The sequence below is a fragment of the Podarcis tiliguerta genome (assembly GCF_965153285.1).
Source record: "Podarcis tiliguerta genome assembly, chromosome: 1".
Classification (NCBI taxonomy): Eukaryota; Metazoa; Chordata; class Lepidosauria; order Squamata; family Lacertidae; genus Podarcis; species Podarcis tiliguerta.
In genome coordinates, this window is record NC_139534.1 from 129,245,192 (window position 1) to 129,271,164 (window position 25,973).

Sequence of the window (25,973 nt, forward strand, 5' to 3'; positions counted from 1 at the left end):
AGTGCTCTGATGGTGTTTCCCGCTTGGCAGGGGGTTGGACTCGATGGCCCTTGTGGTCTCTTCCAACTCTATGATTCTATGAATTCAAAGGAAGAGACTCTCTCCACACAGCCCTCCCCGATGTACAGCGGGGCTGGTTCTCGTCTCTTCCTCCGAAAGTCCAACACCATATCCTTTGTCTATGGAATGGCTGCCTTTTGGTTTTCCTATTGTTCCTGCGAGTGCGAATTTCACAACTTCGGCTTCAAAGGCGAACCAACGCGAACCTTTTAACTCCTTGCCTGCCGTTGAGTTTATATTTAACTTTAATAATCTCATAAATTTAATTTTCCGCGATTCTAAAGGCAGTTTCTCCCATCGGCAGCTGCCAACCTTTAAACCGTATGCAAAAAAAATGCGCAGAGAAATAATAATAATAATAATAATAACCCAATAAATTATTATTAAGTAAAAGTGAAAATACTCCCAAATCCGAGGAGGGCAAGAATGAAATCCAGCGGAAACGGAGGCGGCCTTGGATTGGGCAGGGAGGCAGCCAATAGGAACCGCTTCCCCATCAAACCCCGCCCCCATACATCCCCGCCCCTTATAATACGTCACCTCCATTCCGTCCTCTTTTAGCTGCGCTTCCACACCTGCCTGGGATTGGGATGCGAGGCAGCCAATAGGAACCGCTCCCCCGCATCGACCCCCGCCTCCTTCTTAGAGCGTCACCACCTTTCCTTCCCCTTTAGCTCCGCCCGTAGGCCCGTCTGGGATTAGCCAATAGGGGAGCCGCTTCCTCCATCACACCCCGCCTCTGCGTAATGCGTCACCACCTTTCCTTCCCCTTTAAACTCCGCCCGTAGGCCCCACTGGGATTAGCCAATGGGAGCCGCTTCCCCCCGTGGCACCCCGCCTCTGCGTAATGCGTCACCGCCGCTCCTTTCCCCTTGAAGCCCCGCCCCCGCGCGCGTCCCCTCCCATCGCTGGTTGTTTTGTTTCCCATCATGCCCCGGATTGAAAACAAAGTCCCACGTGACCGCCGGGCGCCGCGAGCCCGTCGGCAAACATGGCGTCTCCCAGGGGCGGCGGCTGGACGGGCCCGGCGCAGCGCCTGCGGCGGCAACAGCAGCGCCCGCCGCCCCCGCCGCCCTCCGGGGTTGTGGCCCCCGTCGCCGCCAGTGCCGAGGGAGCGGAGGCCGGGGCCGAGGCGGAGTCCCGAGCCGAGGGCCTGTACGTGGCGGTGGAGCGCTGCCCCCTCTGCAACACCACGCGGCGGCGTCTCACCTGCGCCAAGTGCGTCCGCGGGGGGGACTTCGTCTTCTTCGACGGCCGGGACTCGGAGCGGTGGGTGCCTCGGAGGAGGAGGGCGGACAGGCCGTTCCCCTCCCTCCTCTTCCCCTTCCCTTCCCCGGGGTCTCTGGGCCCCTTGGCTGCGCTTCTCCTGAGGGGGCTCCTCAAGCGGGAAATTCGGCAGCCCCCCTTTCACCTCAGCTTCCCAGGTGGGGCTGGTTGTGGTTAAGGCTTTATCCGGGATAAAGAAAGTGTATACAGTGGTACCTGGGCTTACAGACGCTTCAGGTTACAGACTCGGCTAACCCAGAAATAGTGTTGTTTAGTCGTGTCCGACTCTTCATGACCCCCTGGACCAGAGCACGCCAGGCACTCCTGTCTTCCACTGCCTCCCGCAGTTTGGTCAAACTCATGCTGGTAGCTTCGAGAACACTGTCCCACCATCTCGTCCTCTGTCGTCCCCTTCTCCTTGTGCCCTCCATCTTTCCCAACATCAGGGTCTTTTCCAGGGAGTCTTCTCTTCTCATGAGGTGGCCAAAGTCTTGGAGCCTCAGCTTCACAATATGTCCTTCCAGGGCTGATTTCCTTCAGAATGGATAAGTTGGATCTTCTTGCAGTCCATGGGGCTCTCAAGTGTCTCCTCCAACACCACAATTCAAAAGCATCAATTCTTTGGCGATCAGCCTTCTTTATGGTCGAGCTCTCACTTCCATACATCACTACTGGGAAAACCATAGCTAACTAGAAATAGTACCTCGGGTTAAGAACTTTGCTTCAGGATGAGAACAGAAATCGTGCTCCGGCGGCAGCGGGAGGCCCCATTAGCTAAAGTGCTTCAGGATAAGAACAGCTTCAGGTTAAGAACAGACCTCTGGAACAAATTAAGTACTTAACCCGAGGTACCACTGTATATAAGTGGCTCTGGCTCTTTGCACATGCTCAAAGACACTCCTGCGGCTGCGTTCCGACAGGTGGATGCTGCCCCTTGAGGTCAAGATAATAGACCTCGCCAGCCACTCAGGGCGCAAGGGGTTGTCGTGTCTGGCTGTTAACCAGGAGGCTGGTGATTCCAGCCCACCCAGGGATACTGGTGGGCAGGGTACCGACATTGCAGTTGGTTGGACTTGTCGACCGTTAGGGTCCCTTCTAGCTCCGTGATTTATGAGTCTAAGACTCCTGTCTTGTAAACTTGTCATTGTGTATTAAATTTTGTTGGTTGCTTTCTTGTGCCCAGGGCAACCTACAGCTTACCTGTGGTGGGTCAGTGTGCCTGTGTGCATCTGTTGGTGGGAGCGGGGGCAAACATTGGGGGGGTGGTCCATGGTCTTCATGACCAGCTTAGGGGCTTCTGAAAGGGATCTGGCTTGCCCCAGTGTGAAACAGGATGCACTCAGTCAGATCCAGGTTGTTAGCACTGAAGGAAACCCAGCCTGGTCTGGCAGCATAAAGTCATCTTCAGGCTGGTGGTATTGTTTCCCAATTCTTCTGGCTGTACTTGCCCAGGTGTTGGATTCCTCCAGTGCCGTAACAGGGACAAACGGCTCTTTACATGACCCTGGGTGACCATACACATTTGTTAATTTAAGCAAGCTTTCAGGTTGAGTATCGAACCTTTCTGTTCTAAACAGTAGGAACGGTAGCTGACTTTCTGCCTTGCATCTTAAGCAAGACGCAAGAGCAGATGTTGTATCGTAGAATTCGAGGGGTTTTTGTAAGCTTTGTAGTCCCAACACCCTCCTTGATATGCCATAGTAGATCAGTGGAAGAGCATCGGCTTTGTATGCAGACGGTCCCAGGATAAAATCCTTGGCATTTTCAGGTAGGGCTGGGAAAGACTCGCGCCTAAAGACATGTAATGATGGCACCAGGTGAGCTTCTCTGGGAGAGCATTCCACAAACAAGGACACCACAGAAAAGACCCGTTCTCATGTTGTTGCCCTCTGAACCTCTTGAGAAGGGGGCGGGGGACATAGAGAAGGGCCCTGGATGAGGTCCTGAGCCATTCAAGGCTTTATAGGTCAGCACCAGCACTTTGATTAGGGCTCAGAAACTAATTGGCAGCCAGTGCAGTCAAGCCAGGATCGGTGTTATATGCTCTTCTTGGTGAGCAACCTGGCCGTTGAATTTTGCACCAGCTGAAGTTTCTGAGCTGTCTTCAGAGGCAGCCCCACATTTAACACATTGCAGTAATCTAACCTAGAGGTTGGGACGCGGGTGGCGCTGTGGGTTAAAGCCTCAGTGCCTAGGGCTTGCCGATCGAAAGGTCGGCGGTTCGAATCCCCGCGGCGGGGTGCGCTCACGTTGTTCGGTCCCAGCGCCTGCCAACCTAGCAGTTCGAAAGCACTTTCGGGTGCAAGTAGATAAATAGGGACTGCTTACTAGCGGGAAGGTAAACGGCGTTTCCGTGTGCGGCTCTGACTTGCCAGAGCAGCGATGTCACGCTGGCCACGTGACCCGGAAGTGTCTGCGGACAGCGCTGGCCCCCGGCCTCTTTGAGTGAGATGGGCGCACAACCCTAGAGTCTGTCAAGACTGGCCCGTACGGGCAGGGGTACCTTTACCTTTACCTTTTAACCTAGAGGTTACCAGAACATAGGCCACAGAAGTTAGGCTATCTGTGTCCAGATAGGGGCCCAGCTTGGCCAGCAGCCAAGGGTGACAGAAAGCACTCTCTGCCAGCGAGACCACCTGGGTTTCAAGCGGCAGCAGTGGATCCAGGAGCACCCCAAGTTATGTACCTGTTCCTTTGGAGAGATAGAGTGTGTGTATGATTAAAATAAATCATATTCATGATTTCACACATGTCATGGGTGAATTACAGTTTTTGTAAACAGGAAGAAGTCGCAAGAGCGAAATATTACATAGCATAGCTGTCGTAACTCCCGCTTCTCAGCTCTTAACTTCACAGAAGTTTGAGTCACTTGGATCTCAATAGCATTTATATTTCTTCATTGTTAGTCTGCTCCTGAATTATACTTCATGCTGAAATGCAGTGTTTGTTTCAGGAAACGTTCTTCCAACACTTTGTTTGTTAAGAAGTTAGAGCTTGGTTAACATTTAATTGTCGGTGATGAGTCACGGTTTGGCAGGAAGTCCTGCCGTTAGTAAAAACAAAGGCACCCTGCTCCCCTTGTTTTGTGCAGGGTGTTTTGAGTATTGTGTCATAGTTTTGAGAAGTACAGTGGTACCTCGGGTTAAGAACTTAATTCTTTCTGGAGGTCCATTCTTAACCTGAAACTGTTCTTAACCTGAAGTACCACTTTAGCTAATGGGGCCTCCCACTGCCACTGCCGCACAATTTCTGTTCTCATCCTGAAGCAAAGTTCTTAACCCGAGGTACTATTTCTGGGTTGGCGGAGTCTGTAACCTGAAGCGTTTGTAACCCGAGGTACCACTGTACATTGTGGGGGGTGGAAATACTTATTTCCAGGAGCTAGCAAAAATAATAGCTAAAGCAGTCTTTGCCAATCTGGTGCCCTTCAGAACAGATTTTGGCTACAGATTGTGGTTTCTGTGAGGATGAAACAAATCACATTTCCTGTTTCAATTTCAGATTTAAATTTAAGCCAGGAATTGTGACTTGTTTCTGCCTGGCATGAGAAGCAGCAGAATGGGTTGTTAGTGGAAGATTTCTTTTTTTAAAAAAGAAATGAATTTCAATAAGTGTTTTGTGTGTCTTACTTTGCATTTACAGTGTTACCTCTGGTTAAGAACTTTGCTTCAGGATGAGAACAGAAATCGTGCAGCGGCAGCTGGAGGCCCCATTAGCTAAAGTGATACCCCAGGTTAAGAACAGTTTCAGGTTAAGAACGGGCTTCCAGAACGAATTAAGTTCTTAAACCGAGGTACCACTGTACTGCAAAATGTTCAGCATCTTTTGGAAACCGGAAAAATGTTTAAATGTGCTCCTATGCAAGTTTACTCCAAAGTAAGCCCTGGTAGGTACATTGGGCATTACTACACTGTGTATAGGATTGTGCAATCTTGTGGACAATTATTGGAGCAAATCCTACTGAACATAGTGGAGCTTGTTTCTGTGTAAACTTGCATAGGCTTCGACCACACAAAACAAATGACAAATTACTACTTGAGCAGTCAGGCAAATAAATATTTTTCACAAAGTTTGTGATGTGTGCCAGTTAAAAATGTCCAACCAGTTACTTTTCAGCTGATATACAGTGGTACCTCGGGTTACATACGCTTCACGTTACATACGCTTCAGGTTACAGACTCTGCTAACCCAGAAATAGTGCTTCAGGTTAAGAACTTTGCTTCAGGATGAGAACAGAAATCGTGCTCCGGCAGCAGCAGGAGGCCCCATTAGCTAAAGTGGTGCTTCAGGTCAAGAACAGTTTCAGGTTAAGAACGGACCTCTGGAACGAATTAAGTACAGTGGTATCTGGCCTCGGTCCAGTATACCTGAAGGAGCGTCTCCACCCCCATCGCTCTACCCGGACACTGAGGTCCAGCACCGAGGGCCTTCTGGCGGTTCCCTCACTGCGAGAAGCCAAGTTACAGGGAACCAGGCAGAGGGCCTTCTCGGTAGTGGCGCCCTCCCTGTGGAACGCCCTCCCACCAGATGTCAAAGAGAACAACAACTACCAGACTTTTAGAAGACATCTGAAGGCAGCCCTGTTTAGGGAAGCTTTTAATGTTTGATGTATCATAGTATTTTAATATTCTTTTGGAAGCCGCCCAGAGTGGCTGGGGAAACCCAGCCAGATGGGCGGGGTATAAATAATAAATTATTATTATTATTATTATTATTATTATTATTATTATTATTATCTCAGGTTAACATTTGGATGCATATGAATACCAGTATGGTTAATTTGGCCTCCACAGTCACTTATGGACTCAGTGTTAAGACCGTGTTCATCAAAGACAATCTTACTCGGCTATGAGTGATCGCCGAAGAAGAAGACAAAGAAGAAGGCAGTTCACAGCAAATGCACATACCCAGAGGACAACAGAGCTACAAAGGACAAGAGGGTCCCAAATGGCCCCTTTGAGTTCTGCCACTGTTCTTTTTTCAAAACATTAAGCTACCATGCGGAGCTCCTTGTCTAAACTCTGATTTCCTCCTGCTCTTCTGGTATCCTGTCATAATTTGACTATGTTTGTTTTCCATCAAGTATTTGATTTATATGCTTTTCCTCTAAATTATACCTGGCTCCTTTAGTTCTGTCAGTTTTACATTTTAGATTGGTTACTGCTTTTTGTATTTTTTTTTCCTTTGGCTATGTTTGCTATGTTTTTTTTAATGCTTTTGTCAAGGTGTGTGGCTCAATTCTCAGGCTACCCTGCATCTATCCTTTCCCCCTCTGTGGCCCCCTTCTGTTCCTTTGGCGGGGGGGGGGGGCAGGGGGGATGCAGTAGGATAGGGAAATTGTAGGAATTTGGGACCTTCTTCCCAAGAATGAGCAGAAATTACTATTGATGAAAACACAATACCACTTAATAAATTTAAATACAGTATACCAATGTTATAAAGAAACAGAAGGGAAGAAGGGTGCAAAATTGTTTAACCAATAGTTGCCATCAGTATACCTTTGAGTGCACATCTCTCCAAATGATTATATGTGGCTGGCTTTTAACAGCTCATCACTTCTTTAGGTCACGTGTGGCCTGACCGCAGTCTTGTGGTGTTTCTATTTTTGCCAGAATCCCATGGGTGGTGCATTGAATGATATAGCACGTGGTTGCATATTCCCAATCTCTTATCCTGCTCCTGCTCAAGAACATGAGGACTATCTGGCAAGTTCAGGCCACAGTCAGCCTTGAGGTGACCTATCAGAAGTTGGCTGGCAGTCTTCTAGTGAAACATAAGCTGCCCCTCATCAAACTCCTGGTCTAAGTTAAGCTGAACAGCTGTACCCAAAACACTCTAAACAGTGTTAGAAACTCAGATATATAAGATAATCACCAAATGGCACCTTAAACCATGGCTATGGTCGACGCAGCAGAATATCTAGGTGCCGTTGTTGTTGTTGTTATTATTATTATTATTATTATTACTACTACTACTACTACAGTGGTACCTCAGGTTAAGTACTTAATTCATTTCCGGAGGTCCGTACTTAACCTGAAACTGTTCTTAACCTGAAACACCACTTTAGCTAACTGGCCTCCTGCTGCTACCACACCGCCGGAGCCCGATTTCTGTTCTCATCCTGAAGCAAAGTTCTTAACCTGAAGCACTATTTCTGGGTTAGTGGAGTCTGTAACCTGAAGCGTATGTAACCTGAAGCGTATGTAACCTGAGGTACCACTGTACTACTACTATTCTTCTTTTCATTTCTATACTGCTTTACAACACATTAAAACATCTAATAAAACAATTCAGAATAAAACAAATTCAAGCATCAAGGAAAAGATTTCAGATCCTTCTCTGAGTGACATTTTGCTTACCTACTTAATATATATAACTGCCACATAGTGGAAGTGCTGTAGGAAGCCAGGGTGGTGTAGTGGTTGGACTAGGACCTGGGTGGTCAGGGTTCAAATCCCCACTCAGCCACTACACCTGGCTTGAGAGCAGTACATGAGAAAAGGATCTAGGAGTCTTGGTTGACCACAAACTTGACATGAGCCAACAGTGTGACGTGGCAGCTAAAAAAGCCAATGCAATTCTGGGCTGCATCAATAGGAGTATAGCATCTAGATCAAGGGAAGTAATAGTGCCACTGTATTCTGCTCTGGTCAGACCTCACCTGGAGTACTGTGTCCAGTTCTGGGCACCACAGTTCAAGAAGGACACTGACAAACTGGAACGTGTCCAGAGGAGGGCAACCAAAATGGTCAAAGGCCTGGAAACGATGCCTTATGAGGAACGGCTAAGGGAGCTGGGCATGTTTAGCCTGGAGAAGAGGAGGTTAAGGGGGGATATGATAGCCATGTTCAAATATATGAAAGGATGTCACCTAGAGGAGGGAGAAAGGTTGTTTTCTGCTGCTCCAGAGAAGCGGACACGGAGCAATGGATCCAAACTCCAAGAAAGAAGATTCCACCTAAACATTAGGAAGAACTTCCTGACAGTAAGAGCTGTTCGACAGTGGAATTTGCTGCCAAGGAGTGTGGTGGAGTCTCCTTCTTTGGAGGTCTTTAAGCAGAGGCTCGACAACCATATGTCAGGAGTGCTCTGATGGTGTTTCCTGCTTGGCAGGGGGTTGGACTCGATGGCCCTTGGGGGTCTCTTCCAACTCTATGATTCTGTGATTCTGGGGTTAACGGAGGAAGAGGGTGAACTATGTACTCCTTGGAGAAAAAGGTGGGAGACCAGCACAACAAATAAGCTCTTTTGCTTACCTGCTTAAGAAAGCTGGAGTGTTCAGCCAGATGGAGACGCCAGTCGCAGAACGTGCCATCCTGAGATCTCCATGTGGTCGCAAGTGGACCCGTGCCAGTCGCAAAATGTGCCTGGCTCCTGGGGTTTTCCTAACACTGATTAAAATGTCTGAGATTGTTGCATCCATCTTTTTTACTCCTTCAGTTGATGAGGTTGGTGCTCTGCTGTTGCTAAGGTATATGGTAAAGGTAAAGGACCCCTGACCATTTGGTCCAGTCGTGGCCGACTCTGGGGTTGCGGCGCTCATCTCGCTTTACTGGCTGAGGGAGCCGGCGTACAGGTTCCGGGTCATGTGGCCAGCATGACTAAGCCGCTTCTGGCGAACCAGAGCAGCGCATGGAAACGCTGTTTACCTTCCCACCGGAGCGATAGCTATTTATCTACTTGCACTTTGACGTGCTTTCGAACTGCTGGGTGGGCAGGAGCAGGGACCGAACAACGAGAGCTCACCCCGTCGCGGGGATTCAAACCGGCGACCTTCTGATTGGCAAGCCCTAGGTTCTGTGGTTTAAGGTACAGTGGTGCCTCGCAAGACGAAAAGAATCCGTTCCGCCAGTCTTTTCGTCTTGCGGTTTTTTCGTCTTGCGAAGCAAGCCCATTGATGGATTAGCGCTATTAGCGCTATTGACATTTTAAGGGCTAAAAACGGCTTTTTAAGGCTTAAGTGATTAGCGGTTTTGCTGCTAAAATGCTTTTAGCAGTTTAGCGATTCAGAAAAAGGGGTTTTGGAGCGGAAAAACCCCCCCGAAAATTTTCGTCAATTTTCGTCTTGCGAAGCAAGCCCATAGGGAAATTCGTCTTGCGAAGTGCCTCTGCAGACTGAAAACCCCTTCGTCTTGCGGGTTTTCCGTCTTGCGAGGCATTCGTCTTGCGGGGCACCACTGTATACAGTGGTGCCCAGCAAGACGAATGCCTCGAAAGACGAAAAAATCACAAGACGAAAGAGTTTTCCGTTTTCTGAGGTGCTTCGCAAGACGGATTTCCCTATGGGCTTGCTTCGCAAGACGAAACGTCTTGCGCCTTTTTTTTTTAAACCGCCAATGCATTCCTATGGGAAACCGTCAATACACATTGGTGCTTCGCAAGACGAAAAAACTCGTAGAACGAAAAAACTCGCAGAACGAATTAATTTCGTCTTGCGGGGCACCACTGTATAAAGCACCTAGGCGCTGTGGTTTAAGGTATATAAAGCACCTAGGCGCTGTGGTTTAAGGTATATAAAGCACCTAAATTTCAAAGTGATGTATGGAGATTTAAAAAAACAAACACATAGGCTGGGCCATCAAACAGCAGACCTCTTTCACCTTCCACAACTTTGAACCTCTTTCTTTTCCAGGTTTTCTGAAAAGAAGGAGAGATTGAAGCACCTTAGAAACAAGCAGCACGAATTCCAGTCCCAGTAAGTCCCAGTTCAGTTTCTTTTACCTGCTTTGGTTGGCTTAAAGCACAGGCAGATCGTCTTTCGAACCTCTGATGTTTGCTGAAAGCGTGGTTCTGGTTGCCAGCTAATCTTCTGCTCCTTCCGCTCCCCTCTTCTTGTAGGTTGTTAAAAGCTATGGAGGGGAAATGGATAACTGACCAGCTGGTGAGTCGTGTGGAAGTCTTCCAGTTCACATTGAAGTGCAGCAACTCCCACTTTTCAGTGTAGACCCACGCTGTTTTCTTCACATGAGAAGGAACCCCATATCAGCCCTGTCCTTGTGGGTCTCTTGTGCATGCATACTCAGGGGAGTGTGGGGTTGTACCGTGGGGCACCAACTTCAGTCCAGTGATAATATTTTGCATTTATATAACATTTATACAATATCCACATTATCTTGGTAAGCCATGCAACCTAAACCTCAGCTCCCTTTTGGGCATTTAATGATGATTTCAAAAGATATTTATTAAAGTTTTCAATATATTACAAAAATTAGAAAAAAGAAGAAGAAAAAATAAAAAGGAGTAAAAAGAGAAAGAAGATACAAAATAGAAACAGTTAAAAGCAAATCAATCTTTCCATATCTTATCTTTCATTTACTTGTTTCCCTGACCTCCTCACACCTCCCTTTCTTGCATTCCAGTTCAATTGGTTAATTCAGCAAATCCTTTCCCTCTTTAATTTTATCTTAATCTTTTATCTTAACATATTGTAGCTTTAAATTATCACCTGTTAACAATCCATTTTTACATATTCCTTAACATTGCTGCTAAAAAATCCCACTTAACTTCAATCCAGCATCATTCTAACATTCATTAATTTTACAGTGTTTCTGTAAGTAGTCTTTAAATTTCTTCCAATCTTCTTCCACTGACCCTTCTCCCTGGTCTCGGATTCTGCCGGTCATTTCCGCCAAGATTATTTCAGAGAAGGATAAACACAAAGCTATTACAGAGCGCAGTGTCCTGTAATTGTCGAGTTGAAAGGGACCACGAGGGTCATCTAGTCCAACCCCCTGCAGTGCAGGAATCTTTCTGCCCAACTTGGGGCTTGAACCCGTGGCCCTGAGTTTAAGAGGCTCTACCAGTTGCCAAAGTAAACCTACATTTTAAAAGGGGAGATTGGATACTCTTAAATTCGCAGGATGTCTTGTACCTGTCGAGCTTAGCAAAGGAAAGTTGCTTTTATTCTTTGCTTCCACCAGTGCAATGTAGCATTTAGAGTGTAGGACTAGGAGCCGAGAAACCTGAGTTCAAATCCCGACTCAGCCAAGAAGCCCAATTGGGTGACCTTGGGCCAGTCAAACTTGCTCCCAGCTTAACCTGCCTCTCAGGGCTGATTCAAGGAGAAAGCGGGAACTGGAAGAGGACAATGCGCAATGGTTTGAGTTCATTGGAAGAAAGACAGAACTTAATTACTGCTACTTTGGCTGGAATTTCTTTATTATTCTGAAGGTGTAAAAGTATCTGTCTCTTCTAGCCTCCATCCAGTCTTTCTGTTTCCAAGGCAATGCCCAAATAGCTGGCAGATAAGCAAGACCTATAACATTTTTGCCGAAGGCCAATTTGGTTGAGGAAATAGATGTACAGTGGTGCCTCGCAAGACGAAAAGAATCCGTTCCTCTTCGTCTTGCGGGTTTTTTTGTCTTGCGAAGCAAGCCCATTAGCGGATTAGCGCTATTAGCGGTTTAGCGGCTATTAGCGGCTATTAAAGGCTTAAGGGATTAGCGGATTAGCTGCTAAAAGGCTATTAGCGGCTTAGATCAGCTGATAAGCGGCTTAGATCAGCTGTTCAGCGGCTTAGCGAACAGCTGTTAAGCGGCTTAGGGGCTTGGGAAAAAGGCTGGGAGGGGGAAAAAACCCCCCAGGAATCGCAAGGCATTTTCGTCTTGCGAAGCAAGCCCATAGCAAATTCGTTTTGCAAAGCACCTCCAAAACGGAAAACCCTTTCGTCTAGCGGGTTTTCCGTCTTGCGAGGCATTCGTCTTGCGGGGCACCACTGTATCTGTTGTCTCACTTGCCCCTAAAATAATAACGCCTTTGGGGAAAGCAAGAAGTGCTGTTCTTGCGCTGAATTACCGCACTCAGCCAGCCCCAGGATTACTCTAGGTCACAGTAATTTAATGTTTATACCTAGTGAGGGGCTCAAGAAGCCTCTTGATTGAAAACATTGCAGTGTGCAGTTCAGGGGATAATAAATAGCCCTATCATAGGTGCTGTTCCTTTGGGCCCTGAAACAAAACTGATTGGTTGATTAAGGCTGTTGAGGTGGTGGATTTGGGGGCCGCTCCTCTACTTGCTCTGTTTCTTTCAGAGGTGGAAAATCATGTCCTGCAAAATGAGGGTTGAGCAGCTGAAGCAAACAATCTGCAAGGAAAACGAAGAAATGGCACGAAGTAAGTGATGCTCGTGCTGAGAGCCAGCGTGGTGTAGTTGTTACGAGTGGCGGACTCGTAATCTGGTGAACCGGGTTCGCTTCCACACTCCTCCGCGTGCAGCTGCTGGGTGACCTTGGGCCAGTCACACTTCTCTCTGAAGTCTCCCAGCCTCACTCACCTCACAGAGTGTTTGTTGTGGGGGAGGAAGGGAAAGGAAATTGTTGGCCGCTTTGAGACTCCTGAAGCAGAATGAAAGGCGGGATATCAAATCCAAACTCTTCTTCTTCTTCTTCCTCAGTAAAAGCATTGGCAGACTCTATCTGGGGCACTCCTGTTCCCATAGCTGAACAGTTTTGCAAAGCATGCTATGTGACCTTAACATTCCCCAGAAGCTTATCTGGGCTTCTTCTATGATAAGATCAGTAACGGCAGGCAACATCCCCAAAAGAAACTTTGGCCTTTGTTTGCCAGTCTTCCACTGTAATCCTCAGTAGAGGAATAGCATTGGGCACGTTTGAGGGGGCCCTTTCAGTTGGCATAAAGTGATTTAAGCAACCTAGAGCAGTGAGTCCCCAGCTGTTGTTGGACCGCAACTCCCATCATCCCTAGCTAGCAGGACCAGTGGTCAGGGATGATGGGAGTTGTAGTACAGCAACAGCTGGGAAAGCAAGTTGGGGAAACAACTGCTAGAGCAATGTAACTAACTCTCTTTTATTAATCACAAGTTAACAGCTGAGAAAAAACCAAGTTTAATAATAATAATAATAATAATAATAATAATAATAATAATAATAATAATTTATTATTTATACCCCGCCCATCTGTCTGAGCTTCCCCAGCCACTCTGGGCGGCTTCCCAAAAAATATTAAAATACATCAAGTATTAAAAGCTTCCCTAAACAGGGCTGCCTTCAGATGTCTTCTAAAAGTCAGATAGTTCTTTATTTCCTTGACATCTGGTGGGAGGGCGTTCCACAGGATGGGAGCCACTACCGAGAAGGCCCTCTGCCTGGTTTCTGTGTAACTTGGCTTCCCTGTAACTTGAAGCTAAAAATCAAAGCTATTGCCTAGGACTGGCCTTCTCTGATCGAAAGAATGAGCTGGTTGCAGCACCGGTATGAAGAAACGACAGTTCCGCCCCAAAAGCTGACCGTTGCCTTTGCTCTGCCCCAGACTCCGAGTGGCTTCTCCGAATTAAGGACGAGAACCAGAAGCTGTACCGCAGGGCCCAGCGGCACCAGGAGAAGAAGGAGAAGATCCAGAGGCACAACCGCAAGCTGGGAGAGCTGGTGGAGAAAAGGAACTACGACCTGAGGAGCCAGCACGAGCACCTGGCAGGCCTCCGGCGCTCGCACGTCCTGGAACTCACCTCCGTCATCTTCCCTATCGAGGAGGTGAAGGTTGGCATGAGGTAGGGAAGGAAGGGGCAGCTGCCGAACCAGTGCGGTGAGCGGGCCGCTCGGGAGACGGCGCTCACTTCCTTGGTCTGCAAGATGCAGCAGCCAAGAGGCATACGTGAGCTCTTTTGTGGGGTTTAGTAGTAAGAATAAAACAATAAAAGCATCCAGTAGGAAAATGGTGCCCAAAAGTAGCTGGGAATGGGAATGGGAGCAAGTTTTTATTGTTGTATCCAGCACAGTGGTCAGGGATGGTAGGTGTCATCTGAAACATCTGGCAACCTCCCCAACCTGCTGCCCTCCAAATGTTTAGGATACAAGATCCATCAGCCGCAGCTGCATGGCCAATGGCCAGGGGCAATGAGAAGTGTAGTCCCAAACAGGTTGGGGGAGGCTGATATATAGAATTGAATCAGTGCGTGTATTTTATGTATCTGTGGTGAGTTGCCTGGGTTTTGAATCTGCCACTGTGGTCCCCTTAGTTCCCAGCAGAGTACAGTGGTGCCCCGCAAGACGAAATTAATTCGTTCCGCGAGTCTCTTCGTCTAGCGGTTTTTTCGTCTTGCGAAGCAACCCTATTAGCAGTTTAGCGGCTATTAAAGGCTTAAGGGATTAGCGGATTAGCTGCTAAAAGGCTATTAGCGGTTTAGCGGCTTAGAAAAAGGGGGTGGGGAGCGGAAAAAAATCTCAAGACTCGCAAGACATTTTCGTCTTGCGAAGCAAGCCCATAGGGAAATTCGTCCTGCGAAGCGCATTGAAAAACGGGAAACCCTTTCGTCTAGCGGGTTTTCCGTCTTGCGAGGCATTCGTCTTGCGGGGCACCACTGTACTTATATCCAACCTCATCTGGCTGAAAATTTGTGGGCAAGAAACCTGGTGGCAACTGGAAGGCCATGGGAATGTGGGGACAAGGGGTTGTCCTTACCCCCTCCTGACGTCACCCAAACCAGAATCGCGTTTACTTGGGTGGAAGTCCCTTTGAGCCACAGTGGGATTTACAGCATCATTTTAAAAAGGTTACGACATGTCTATCTTAGGATCAAAGAATTCTGACTAGGGCAACCCTGTGTACAGACAATAACATTATTACAGTTGTACCCCGGCTCCCGAACGCCTTGGGGGTTGAATGTGTTGGAAATTGCAGAGGGTATGCAGACTTTCCGGAAGCATTTGTTTGCAAGATGGCAGGATGATCAGGAGCAAAATTCTGGTTTCTTAGAGATTTATTGTGTACAACAGCAGACTCACAAGTTACTATATACAAGTTACAGATATGGATCTTAACTCTCTCTCTCAACAAAACTTCAACTCACTCCAAGACTCACCTATACACACAGAGACGTCATGGGTCATTCTGCTTAAAGGAATGAAGCCCTAAGGAAGTTAAATTAGCTTCAACCACAGCCAGGGCCTTTTCAGCTCTGGCTCCGGCCTGGTGGAACGCTCTGCCTCACGAGACCAGGGCCCTGCGGGATCTGATTTTTTTCCGCAGAGCCTGTAAGACAGAGTTGTTCTGCCTGGCTTTTGGCTTGGAGCCAATTTGATTCCCTCCCCCTCTTTCTTTTTTCTTTCTCCTCCTGCGATGAGGCTACATTTTAATATTTTAATGTTTCAATATTTTAATGTTGTATTTTAATTTTGTTTTTAAGGTGTCATCATTCAACTTGTTTTTATTATTGCTTGTAAGCCGCTCTGAGCCCGGCCTTGGCTGCGGAGGGTGGGGTATAAATAAAAATTATTATTATTATTATTAAATGGGCGACCTTATCCAATAGCAGAGCTGGAGCCAAGGCTCCCATGTCTCCAGGCAGAAACTCCCCCTGCTCAGTCTCCCTGGCCTTCGGCCAACTTACTAAATCCTCACTCTGCCAAGCTGCACAGAAGCACGTAGGCAATGTCTCAACGGAGCATTCTGGCTCCCGAGTGATCAAAAACCAGAAATGAGTGTTCCGGTTTTCGAACGTCTTTTTGGAAGCTGAACGTCCGGTACGGCTTCCACTATTGTTTCTTTTTTCCCCCCCAATAATATTTATTAGAAGTTTTATAGTTACAGAAAGAAAGTATAAGAGAGGGAAAAAAGCAATAAATTTTTTTTTTACAAACAATACATCAAAAATAGAAAGAAAAAACAATACATCAAAACAACAAGAAAAAACAAAAACATTTAAAAACACATCCAAATTCCATATCTTTATCTTTCATTTATTTGTTTCCTCGACTTCCTCACACCTCCCTTTTTTGTATTCTAGTTCAAATTAGCTAATTCAGCAAATCCTTTCCCTCTTTCTCAATTTTTTGTTCTATAATTTATCTTAACACAATCTAACTTTAAATTTTCTACTTTAACCCATTAACAATCAGTTTTTACTTAATTCTTTATAACATTTCTGCTAAAACCATCATTCCATTATTTTTCTAACATTCATTAATTTTGCAATGTTTCTGTAAATATACTTTAAATTTTTTCCAATCTTTTTCCATCGACTCTTCTCCCTGGTCTCGGATTCTGCCAGTCATTTCCGCCATTTCCATGTAGTCCATCAGCTTCATCTGCCAGGCTTCCACTATTGTTTCTGGCATGCCTGCACAATCATAAACCAATCAGAAGCTGCGCCTTGGTTTCCAAACGTTTCGGAAGTCAAACGGGCTTCTGGAACGGATTCCGTTCAACCTCCGAGTTAGGACTGTATTATTATAATAATAAAGAATTGTAGAGTTGGAAAGACCACAAGGGGTTTCTAGTCTAACTCCCTGCAGTGCAAGAATCTGTTTGTTCAATGCGGGGCTTGAGTCCCATGCTCTGCCGACTGAGCTATCCCATATAGGCTTATCCTGCTCAAGGGGGCATACGTGGTTCTTAATTTTCCTCCGTTTTACCCTGCGTGGTCTAAAGGGTGGCTTCTAGGTAGCTGGTTGGGGATAATTATTTTGCTTGGGGTTGCAGCCTCAACACCTGTTTGTCTTACGCCTGTTTTCAGATTTTCTCTGACAGAAGCTAATTCCTTAAATGTTCGATTTTAAGCACTTTCTGCTTCCATTGATACCTAAGGGAGATGATGTTAGCATGGATTTATTTTTGCACTGAAAGCAGTGTGCTTCATTTTAGCCACAATGTTTTCTTTTCCCGCTTTTTAGAGTAAAAGCTGGTGTCCTGGGACAATGTCCCAAGGAGTTCATTTATTTCTGTATTTTCTGCCCAGTTTCTAAGCCCCTTGAGCACAGTTTGCCCCAGTTCACGGAGATGACACCAGTAGCAGCTGCTAGTGGGGTGGCTTTATCCTTCCTTAAAAGGTAAAGGGACCCCTGACCATTAGGTCCAGTCATGGTCGACTCTGGGGTTGTGGCGCTCATCTCGCTTTATTGGCCGAGGGAGCCGGCGTACAGCTTTTGGGTCATGTGGCCAGCATGACTAATCCACTTCTGGCGAACCAGAGCAGCGCACGGAAACGCCGTTTACCTTCCTGCCGGAGTGGTACCTATTTATCTACTTGCACTTTGACGCGCTTTCGAACTGCTAGGTTGGCAGGAGCAGGGACCGAGCAATGGGAGCTCACCCTGTCACTGGGATTCAAACCGCTGACCTTCTGATCGGCAAGCCCTAGGCTCTGTGGTTTAACCCACAGCGCCACCCGCGTCCCTATATCCTTCCTTAGAGACCGCTATTCAGCTTCTTGCCTTTATTCCAGGGACCCCGCAGACATGTCGTCCGAGAGCGACAACGCCATGACTTCTAGCACTGTGAGCAAGCTTGCGGAAGCCAGGAGGACCACCTACCTGTCCGGGCGATGGGTGTGTGACGACCACAACGGAGACACCAGCATAGGCATCGCGGGGCCTTGGATCACCCTTCCCAACAACGGAGATTATTCTGCTTACTACAACTGGGTGGAAGAGAAGAAGACCACTCAAGGGCCAGGTAAAAAAAAATTCCACAGAGCCTCTGGCTGGGCTGAAGTTAAACTCACTCGGGGTAAGCCTCTGCTCATTCCTTCACTCGGATTATGTGGTTAACATCAATGCAGAACACATAGCTTGGACTGAATTTAGGGAAGCCTGGGAGTGCATCAGCAGGGCTCCCCCCTCGGTTGTGATTCTGCAGCCGCACAAAGCTGTGGAGCACAGGTCCAGGGAGAGAATTCAACTCCCTAAGAATCTTGGCTTCCTTTCCTTTTCCTTTCTTTCCTGGTTGGAAAAAAAAAAGGGAGAGCAAATTTTTCGGCAGCGTGGTTGTGACAACATGCCAGCAAATCCCTCGCCTGCAGAACTCTCAGCAGCCGGAATGGCGGCAAAAATGTCAACTGGGGGTTTGGGATTTGTGACTCGGGGTTCAGAGAAGATAAATAACTTGTATAATTCATACACCATTTCGCAACACGGTTTTAATTTTTGTTTGTGTCCTGTCTGTGGGTGGGTGGAAGCAAAAGTCCCAGGGGCCCTAAGACAGAGCTGGGCAGAATTCAGGGTTCACATCACAGCCTTGGACAAAGTGAGTTGAAGTTATGTGCTTCCCTGACATCTCTAGCCCTCCGTACAGTGGTACCTTGGTTCTCAAACTTAATCCGTTCCGGAAGTCAGTTCCAAAACCAAAGCGTTCCAAAACCAAGACACGCTTTCCCATAGGAAGTAATGCAAAATGGATTAATCCATGCCAGACTTTTAGAAACAACCCCTGAAAATGCAATTTAACATGAATTTTACTATCTGATGAGACCATAGACCCATAAAATGAAAGCAATAAACAATGTACTGCAGTCACACAATCAATCAGTAGCTGAATTGGGTTCCACACAGTCACGAAAACAAAAAAGCCACAAAAATGCAAAATAAATAGCAAAACAGATCTCAGCAGAACACTCAAAACGGAAGGGTGGGACTCAAAGCAGAGCACATTCGGCTTCCAAAAAAGTTCGCAAACCAGAACACTTACTTCTGGGCGTGAGGAATGTGGTGTGGTTGCTCACAAGGATAACAGCCAGGAATCCCACCTGTCTTTCACAGGTTTTATTGAGTGCAAACTGTGTACAGTGCAGAAGTTCAAAATCCATGTCTGCCTCAATCATTAGCAGATTCCGGAAGCGGTTTCTTCCAATTTGACTTCCAGCACAAAAGCCCGGGGAAACCCCCTCTCTGCCTCTTTTCCTTACGTTTACAGTGGTGCCCCGCAAGACGAATGCCTCGCAAGACGGAAAACCCGCTAGACGAAAGGGTTTTCCGTTTTGGAGGTGCTTCGCAGGACGAATTTGCTATGGGCTTGCTTCGCAAGACGAAAATGTCTTGCGATTCCTGGGGTTTTTTTCCCCCTCCCAGCCTTTTCCCCAAGCCCCTAAGCCGCTTAACAGCTGTTCGCTAAGCCGCTTAACAGCTGATCTAAGCCGCTTATCAGCTGATCTAAGACGCTAATAGCCTTTTAGCAGCTAATCCGCTAATCCCTTAAGCCTTTAATAGCCGCTAATAGCCGCTAATCCGCTAATGGGCTTGCTTCGCAAGACGAAAAAACCGCTAGACGAAGAGACTCACGGAACGGATTCTTTTTGTCTTGCGAGGCACCACTGTATTTCCCTGGCGAAAACTGCGACGGAAGTGGCATTTCAAACCTCTTGGGAGTGGTGCCGTGGCTCATCTCAGGCTGGATGAGCCTTTGCAACGCCCCCCACCCCTTTTCCTTCTTCCTCCGTTTCTCCTGAGGGCCTGCCTTCACCAGACTCTTGACGAGGTGCAGCTGCTCAGCAAAGGGGGAGGCTCTCTGTACGTTCCTACCTCTCTCCCCTCCCTTGATGGCAGCCCCCTGACACAGTGTTTGGGTTCCAAGGCATCTGAGAACCAAGGTACCACTGTATTTGTTTATTGCATTCCTACCCTACCCTTTTCTCCCAAGGAGCTCAAGGCAGCCTACGTGGCTCTCCCCCTCCTCTCTAATCCCCACAACACCCCTGCGAGCCAGGCTGAGCTGAGAGGCAGTTATGGGCCCAAAACTGAGCTTCATGGCCAAGCGGTGATTTGAACCCTGATCTCCCAGGTCCTAGTTTGGCACCCCAACTATTATGCTACACTATAAGGCTCCCTTCTTGATGGGGCTGTTTCCTGGGGAGACATATATACCGTATTTTTGGCTCTATAAGACTCACATTTTCCCTCCTAAAAAGTAAGGGTGTGTGTGCGTCTTATGGAGCGAATGCAGGCTACACAGCTATCCCAGAAGCCAGAACAGCAAGAGGGATTGCTGCTTTCACTGCACAGCAATCCCTCTTGCTGTTCTGGCTTCTGAGATTCAGAATATTTTCTTTCATATTTTCCTCCTCCAAAAACTAGGTGCGTCTTGTGGTCTGGTACGTCTTATACAGCGAAAAATAGGGTGGTTGATACTCCTGGGGGGGGGACCCTTTTACAACCTACTGATGGGGGGGGGGCTGTTGTTGTTTCCCTTCCAGACATGGAGCATAACAACCCCGCTTACACCATCAGTGCTGCCCTGTGCTATGCAACTCAGCTTGTCAACATTTTGTCGCATATACTTGACGTTAACCTTCCCAAGAAGCTGTACAACAGGCAAGTTGTCTTGGAATAACCCGGCGGGCGGCGCGAGGGGAGCATCGTGTGTTTTGAGCACCAGGTCTATAAGTGCATGAACCCCAGTTTACACTCTGGGATTTTCTTCTGCGTGCAACATTTTGGAAAGATCCTGTTTTCCGCAGGGTAGATGTGAAGCGGCAGATGCAGCTGAACAGCTGGACTCGCCACACAATTGCACATTGTAACAATTGCAAGGGAGTATATGTGAAGCAAGGGACACGGGTGGTGCTGTGGGTTAAACCACAGAGCCTAGGACTTGCCGATCAGAAGGTTGGCAGTTCGAATCCCCGCGACGGGGTGAGCTCCCGTTGCTCAGTCCCTGCTCCTGCCAACCTAGCAGTTTGAAAGCATGTCAAAGTGCAAGTAGATAAATAGGTACCGCTCTGGTGGGAAGGTAAACGGCATTTCCGTGCGCTGCTCTGGTTTGCCAGAAGCGGCTTAGTCATGCTGGCCACATGACCCGGAAGCTGTACACCGGCTCCCTCGGCCAGTAAAGCGAGATGAGCACCGCAACCCCAGAATTGGCCACGACTGGACCTTATGACCAGGGGTCCCTTTACCTTTATACATGAAGCACTTTGAGCTCCCCAAGGCCCGTGTGGTAGCACCGGAGAGGAAGCAAAAAGTGGAGATATTTGAGAGCGGTGTGGATTTCACCATTTCTTTTTGCATTTGTTTCCTGCAGAAAACAGAAAGCCCCAACAGCTGCTCCCGGGTGTGTTCTCTAGGTATAGGGAGGGACCTCTTGTGCAACATTTCCCAAACTTGGGATTCCAGCTGTTTTTGGACGACAACTCCCATCATCCCTGACCACTGCGCCTGTTAGCTAGTGATGATGGGAGTTATAGTCCAAAAACACAGATGGCCACTCCGGTTTGGGAAACCCTAGTCATGGGTCTCTGCTTATTGAACAGGACCTACACACACACAGAGAGAGAGAGAGAGAGAGGTGAATGCAAACAGATTGGGTGACAGGGCCTACCTACAGCTTTGACTTAACCCTTCCCCTCTCAAAGGGATTCCTTCCAAAATAATGCGGCAGCTAGACTGGTGACTGGGAGCAACCGCCGAGACCACATAACACCAGTCTTGAAAGACCTACACTGGCTCCCAGTACATTTCCAAGCACAATTCAAAGTGTTAGTGCTGACCTTTAAAGCCCTAAACGGCCTCGGCCCAGTATACCTGAAGGAGCATCTCCCCCTCTATCGTTCTGCCCGGACACTAAGGTCCAGCTCCGAGGGCCTTCTGGCGGTTCCCTCCCTGTGAAAAGGGAGGTTACAGGGAACCAGGCAGAGGGCCTTCTTGGTAGTGGTGCCTGTCCTGTGGAACGCCCTCCCACCAGATGTCAGAGAAAAACAACTACCAGACTTTTTGAAGACATCTGAAGGCAGCCCTGTTTAGGGAAGCTTTTAATGTTGAATAGACTATTGTATTTTAATATTCTGTTGGAAGCCTCCCAGAGTGGCTGGAGAAACCCAGCCAGATGGGCGGGGTATAAATAAATTATTATTATTATTATTATTATTATTATTATTATTATTATTATTATTATTTCTGCATGGAAGAAGTGCCCAAACAGTTAGTTTTGCCTCCTTCCAGAAATGGAGATGGGCAAGATGCATGCTTTTCCGTTTCCTGCTAACTGGCCAAATAAAAGCCATAATTTTTATTTTTATTTTTGAAAAAGACTCTGCAGACAGGCCAGGAAGATGATTTAAAGGCCTCGGACATAAGACAACCTGGTTGATTGATTGACTTTATGGATTGGAAAGACTTTAAAAATTTGTAAAAAGGACTGGCAGTACCCGAAACCGGGGGGGAAGAGATGGTGGGATAAATTGGAAATTTTTAAGTAAAATTTAATGTAACATGATTTGAGCAAGTATTTTGGGGGGATGATGGAAGGAAATTATTTGGTTCCAGGGATTAAGATAAGGAATATGAAACATTAGGATATAAGGGTATATTAGTACAGGGTTTAAGACTAGAAGACTTAAGGTTAATTTTCTTTTTTATTATTATCTTTCTTTTTTTAAAAAAAGGGGGTAAAAGCAAATAAGTGAAAAAGCAGTAAAAGCTGGATGGAATTTGCCGATTAGATTAAAAACTGGTATACAGAGAGGGAGGTGGGAGGAGGCTGAGGAAATAAGTCAAAAAAGAAGGAATTTGAAACTTTGTGTTGTTTGGGTGTTTTTCTGTTTGCTTTTTGGGAATTCTTGTGTTGGGGGATGGGGGTTTCTTTCTTTTTGGGGTTTTTTTCTTTTTTCTTTTTCTTTTTTACTATGTTATATTCTCTTTTTTTTCTTTTCTGTGGATATGTTTTTTTTGTTTTGATGTTATGCTATTGGAAAAATCAATAAATATTTTTTTTTTTAAAAAAAAAGCCATCATTTTGCCAAGATTTGGTTGATTTGCTAGCGTTGCAGAAGGCGGGGAAACAGGAGCGGATCCTTTCCTTGAGAGCTCTCTCTTCAGTTTGTGCATGTGTTTTTAACGTGTCTTGCAGTGAGTTCTGCGGGGAAAACCTCAGCAGGAGGAAGTTCACGTGGGCAGTGAAAAAGCTGAACGCCAATATCCTTTACCTTTGCTTTTCTCAGGTACAGTGAATGCAGTTTTTCTTTTTCTTTTTTAACCTTTCGTGTGGCTTCACACTTTCCCTTCCTCGTCTCAGCGCTTTTTGCCTGATGGATGTTCTGCTTTCTTCCTCTTCCAGCACGTTAACTTAGACCTCTTGCATCCTCTGCACACGCTCAGGAACCTGATGTACCTGGTCAGCCCCGAGACAGAACATTTGGGAAGGTAAGAGGCAGCTTCCGGCCTCTTTTGCGCCCTGCCATCGCCACCTCTCCCTCCTTGTCCTCTTTCTGTGCCACTTCTAAGCCTGGCGCAGCCTTCCCCATCCCTGTGCCACCAGGATACTGTTGGGATACTGCCAGGGAGACAAAGGCCATCATGCCTCCATGTCGTCTCCCGTGGAAACAGTATCAGTCAATTAGCGACACAAGCCTCAGAGACATTCCAGGTCTTGTGCACACCCTTTTTGCAGAGTTTCCACAATGGAAGATTCACCCAGGAGAGCATATTTTACAGCTTTATTCAGCGTTGGTAAGAACAAAGGCAAAACATGACTGCCTGCCTTCGTGTCGAGGCAACAGACAGAAAACGAAAGCTATACAGTGGTGCCTCGCAAGACGAAAAGAATCCGTTCCGTGAGTCTCTTCGTCTTGCGGTTTTTTTCGTCTTGCGAAGCAAGCCCATTAGCGGATTAGCGCTATTAGCAGCTTAGCGGATCAGCTGATAAGCGGCTTAGCGGATCAGCTGATAAGTGGCTTAGCGGATCAGCTGATAAGCGGCTTAGCGGATCAGCTGATAAGCGGCTTAGCGGCTTGGGGAAAAGGGGGGGGAGGAAAAAACCCCCGCAGGAACTCGCAAGACATTTTCGTCTTGCGAAGCAAGCCCATAGCAAATTCGTTTTGCAAAGCACCTCCAAAACAGAAAACCCTTTCGTCTAGCGGGTTTTCCGTCTTGCGAGGCATTCGTCTTGCGGGGCACCACTGTATACAAAACGGAAACTTCCTGTGAGCAGGAAGTACGCAGGCTTGTGACACACAACAGCCTGCTCCCTTTTTAAGGGAGTCTCCCCCCCCCCCCCTCTGCTCTCTCAGGGCCTCCTTTCCTAATTCAGCTTTCCCTGAGCTATGAAATGGGACCACAACAACCGAACAGAGAGCCAAATTCAGCAACTAAAACTGCCTTGTACTGAACTGGAGCAGCGGTCCACATAGCCTAGGAGAATCCGCTCTGGCTGGCAGCAACCCTCTGTGGCTTGGAGGGAAATCAGCATCCACAAGCTGAGCCAGAGCTTCTACCTGAAGGGGAGACAAATTTCAGGCTTGGGGGCTGAATGTAGCCATCCAAGTCTATATCTCTCAGCCTGGGACTCTTCCCAGGCCAGGCCTCCTCTGCAGCCCTGCTCCCCAGCCCCCTTGGGTCCTTGGGCCAGACTGCAATGTATCCTTAATATGGGGGAGTGTGTCTGTGGTTCACCATGGTAGAGAGAGGTTAGGGGCTTTCCCCAGCAAGCTTAGCTCCTTTGGTTTCCCTTCAGCTCCAATCCTGGCCTCAAAGGCTTAGACTGTGACACCCTTTCCCTTACTTGTGTTCTTCAAATTTTGCTGGAGACCTTCCCAAATATTATGAGAACCTGGATTCCTGTCCCTACACCACAGCTTACAGCATTATTATTAAGTGATCCACCAGTCAGTTGAAACCAGGCACCCCCAAACTCAGCCCTCCAGCTGTTTTGGGACTACAACTCCCATCATTGCTAGCTAACTGGACCAGTGGTCAGGGATGATGGGAATTGTAGTCCCATTGAAACCAGGCACCCCCGAATTCAGCCCTCCAGCTGTTTTGGGACTACAACTCCTAGCTAACTGGACCAGTGGTCAGGGATGATGGGAATTGTAGTCCCATTGGAGGGCCGAGTTTGGGGGTGCCCGGTTTAAACCTTGTTTTCCTGGAGAGTTTGTAAGCGTAGCAAAGCTCTGTCATTCCCCTGCAAAAGCTATCTTCGTTCCTCTTGCCGGTCCCGACTTACGGGTCGTTTTCCCCCCGTAAGCCGAGTCCGTTTTTCCGACCGCAGGTCCGGGCCGTTCGAGATCAGCGCCGACCTGGAGGACTCGATGGAGTTCGTGGACCCCAGCGGCGCCGGCGAAACGGACGAGAGCGGCGACGAGCCGGTCAGCGATGAAGAGACGGACCTGGGGACGGACTGGGAGAACCTGCCCAGCCCCCGGTTCTGCGACATCCCCTCGCAGACGGTGGAGATGCTTCAGAGCCAGAGCACACTGGCCTCGCGGGAGCCCATCGCCAGCAGCAGCGCAGGAGGCATGATCTCCTCGGCCGCGGCCTCCGTTACCTCCTGGTTCAAAGCGTACACTGGACATCGCTAGGGTGACACTCTGACCTCTGACACTTGCCCACCAACACTGTAGTAAACCTTCCCAATTCTGCTAAGTAGTGCCTGGAACACCAATGGTCAGACTTCTGATTGCGTAACACGCTCTCCCCTCCGGAAGATGCTTTCAATTTGCCCAAGCTGGACTGCGCGACAGTCACCTTGCATCTCGTTTTCTCTCGACACGCATTTTGGACACCTGAAAACGGAACTCTGTGCCTCTTCCGAGTCCCACGTGTTCCGCTGAGGCTGAAAGGAGGAGGATCCTGCCTGTTTAACTTCAGTTTCTTTTTTAGTTTAGTCCCTTAAACAAAAAAAACAAAAACAAGGAAATAGATCTGGGGTTACGTGGCCTGGCAAATCATCTTGAAGCATGAAGACTATCGTGGCGGTTCTGCCCAGTGCGTGAGGCCACCACATCCCCTGTGATTAGTTCCCAGCAGGGTTCTTGGGTTACGTTTGTGTGTGTGTTTCTTCTAAAAGTGTGCACAGGGGAGAAAATTTGCAGCACAAAATGCACATTTGTAGAGCCTTCTGTCAAGATGTGCAGATTGCTGCATTTCTTTGTGGTCTCTGATCTCCGTTGCCATAATTTTAATACAGAAAACCATCATGTTTCTTCAA

The 25,973-nt window shown here is 47.6% G+C and overlaps 1 protein-coding gene across 1 annotated transcript; it reads left to right on the forward strand.

The window, feature by feature from the left end:
- The first annotated feature begins 1,038 nt into the window (after window positions 1-1,038).
- Window positions 1,039-25,973, forward strand: ATG14 (autophagy related 14). Its single transcript, XM_083437450.1, has 10 exons — window positions 1,039-1,329; window positions 9,959-10,021; window positions 10,165-10,207; window positions 12,356-12,437; window positions 13,593-13,830; window positions 17,503-17,732; window positions 20,245-20,366; window positions 22,900-22,986; window positions 23,103-23,188; window positions 25,035-25,973. Exons 1-10 carry the CDS (start codon window positions 1,052-1,054, stop codon window positions 25,342-25,344), a joined length of 1,539 nt encoding a protein of 512 aa, XP_083293576.1. The 5' UTR covers window positions 1,039-1,051; the 3' UTR covers window positions 25,345-25,973.

Excerpts from the sequence above, each read along its gene's own strand:
- ATG14 (XM_083437450.1), top strand. The coding sequence starts at position 1,052 with ATGGCGTCTCCCAGGGGCGGCGGCTGGACGGGCCCGGCGCAGCGCCTG. Across the intron at positions 10,022-10,164 it reads CAGCACGAATTCCAGTCCCA|GTTGTTAAAAGCTATGGAGG; the intron begins GTAAGTCCCAGT and ends CTCTTCTTGTAG. Across the intron at positions 23,189-25,034 it reads GAGACAGAACATTTGGGAAG|GTCCGGGCCGTTCGAGATCA; the intron begins GTAAGAGGCAGC and ends TTCCGACCGCAG.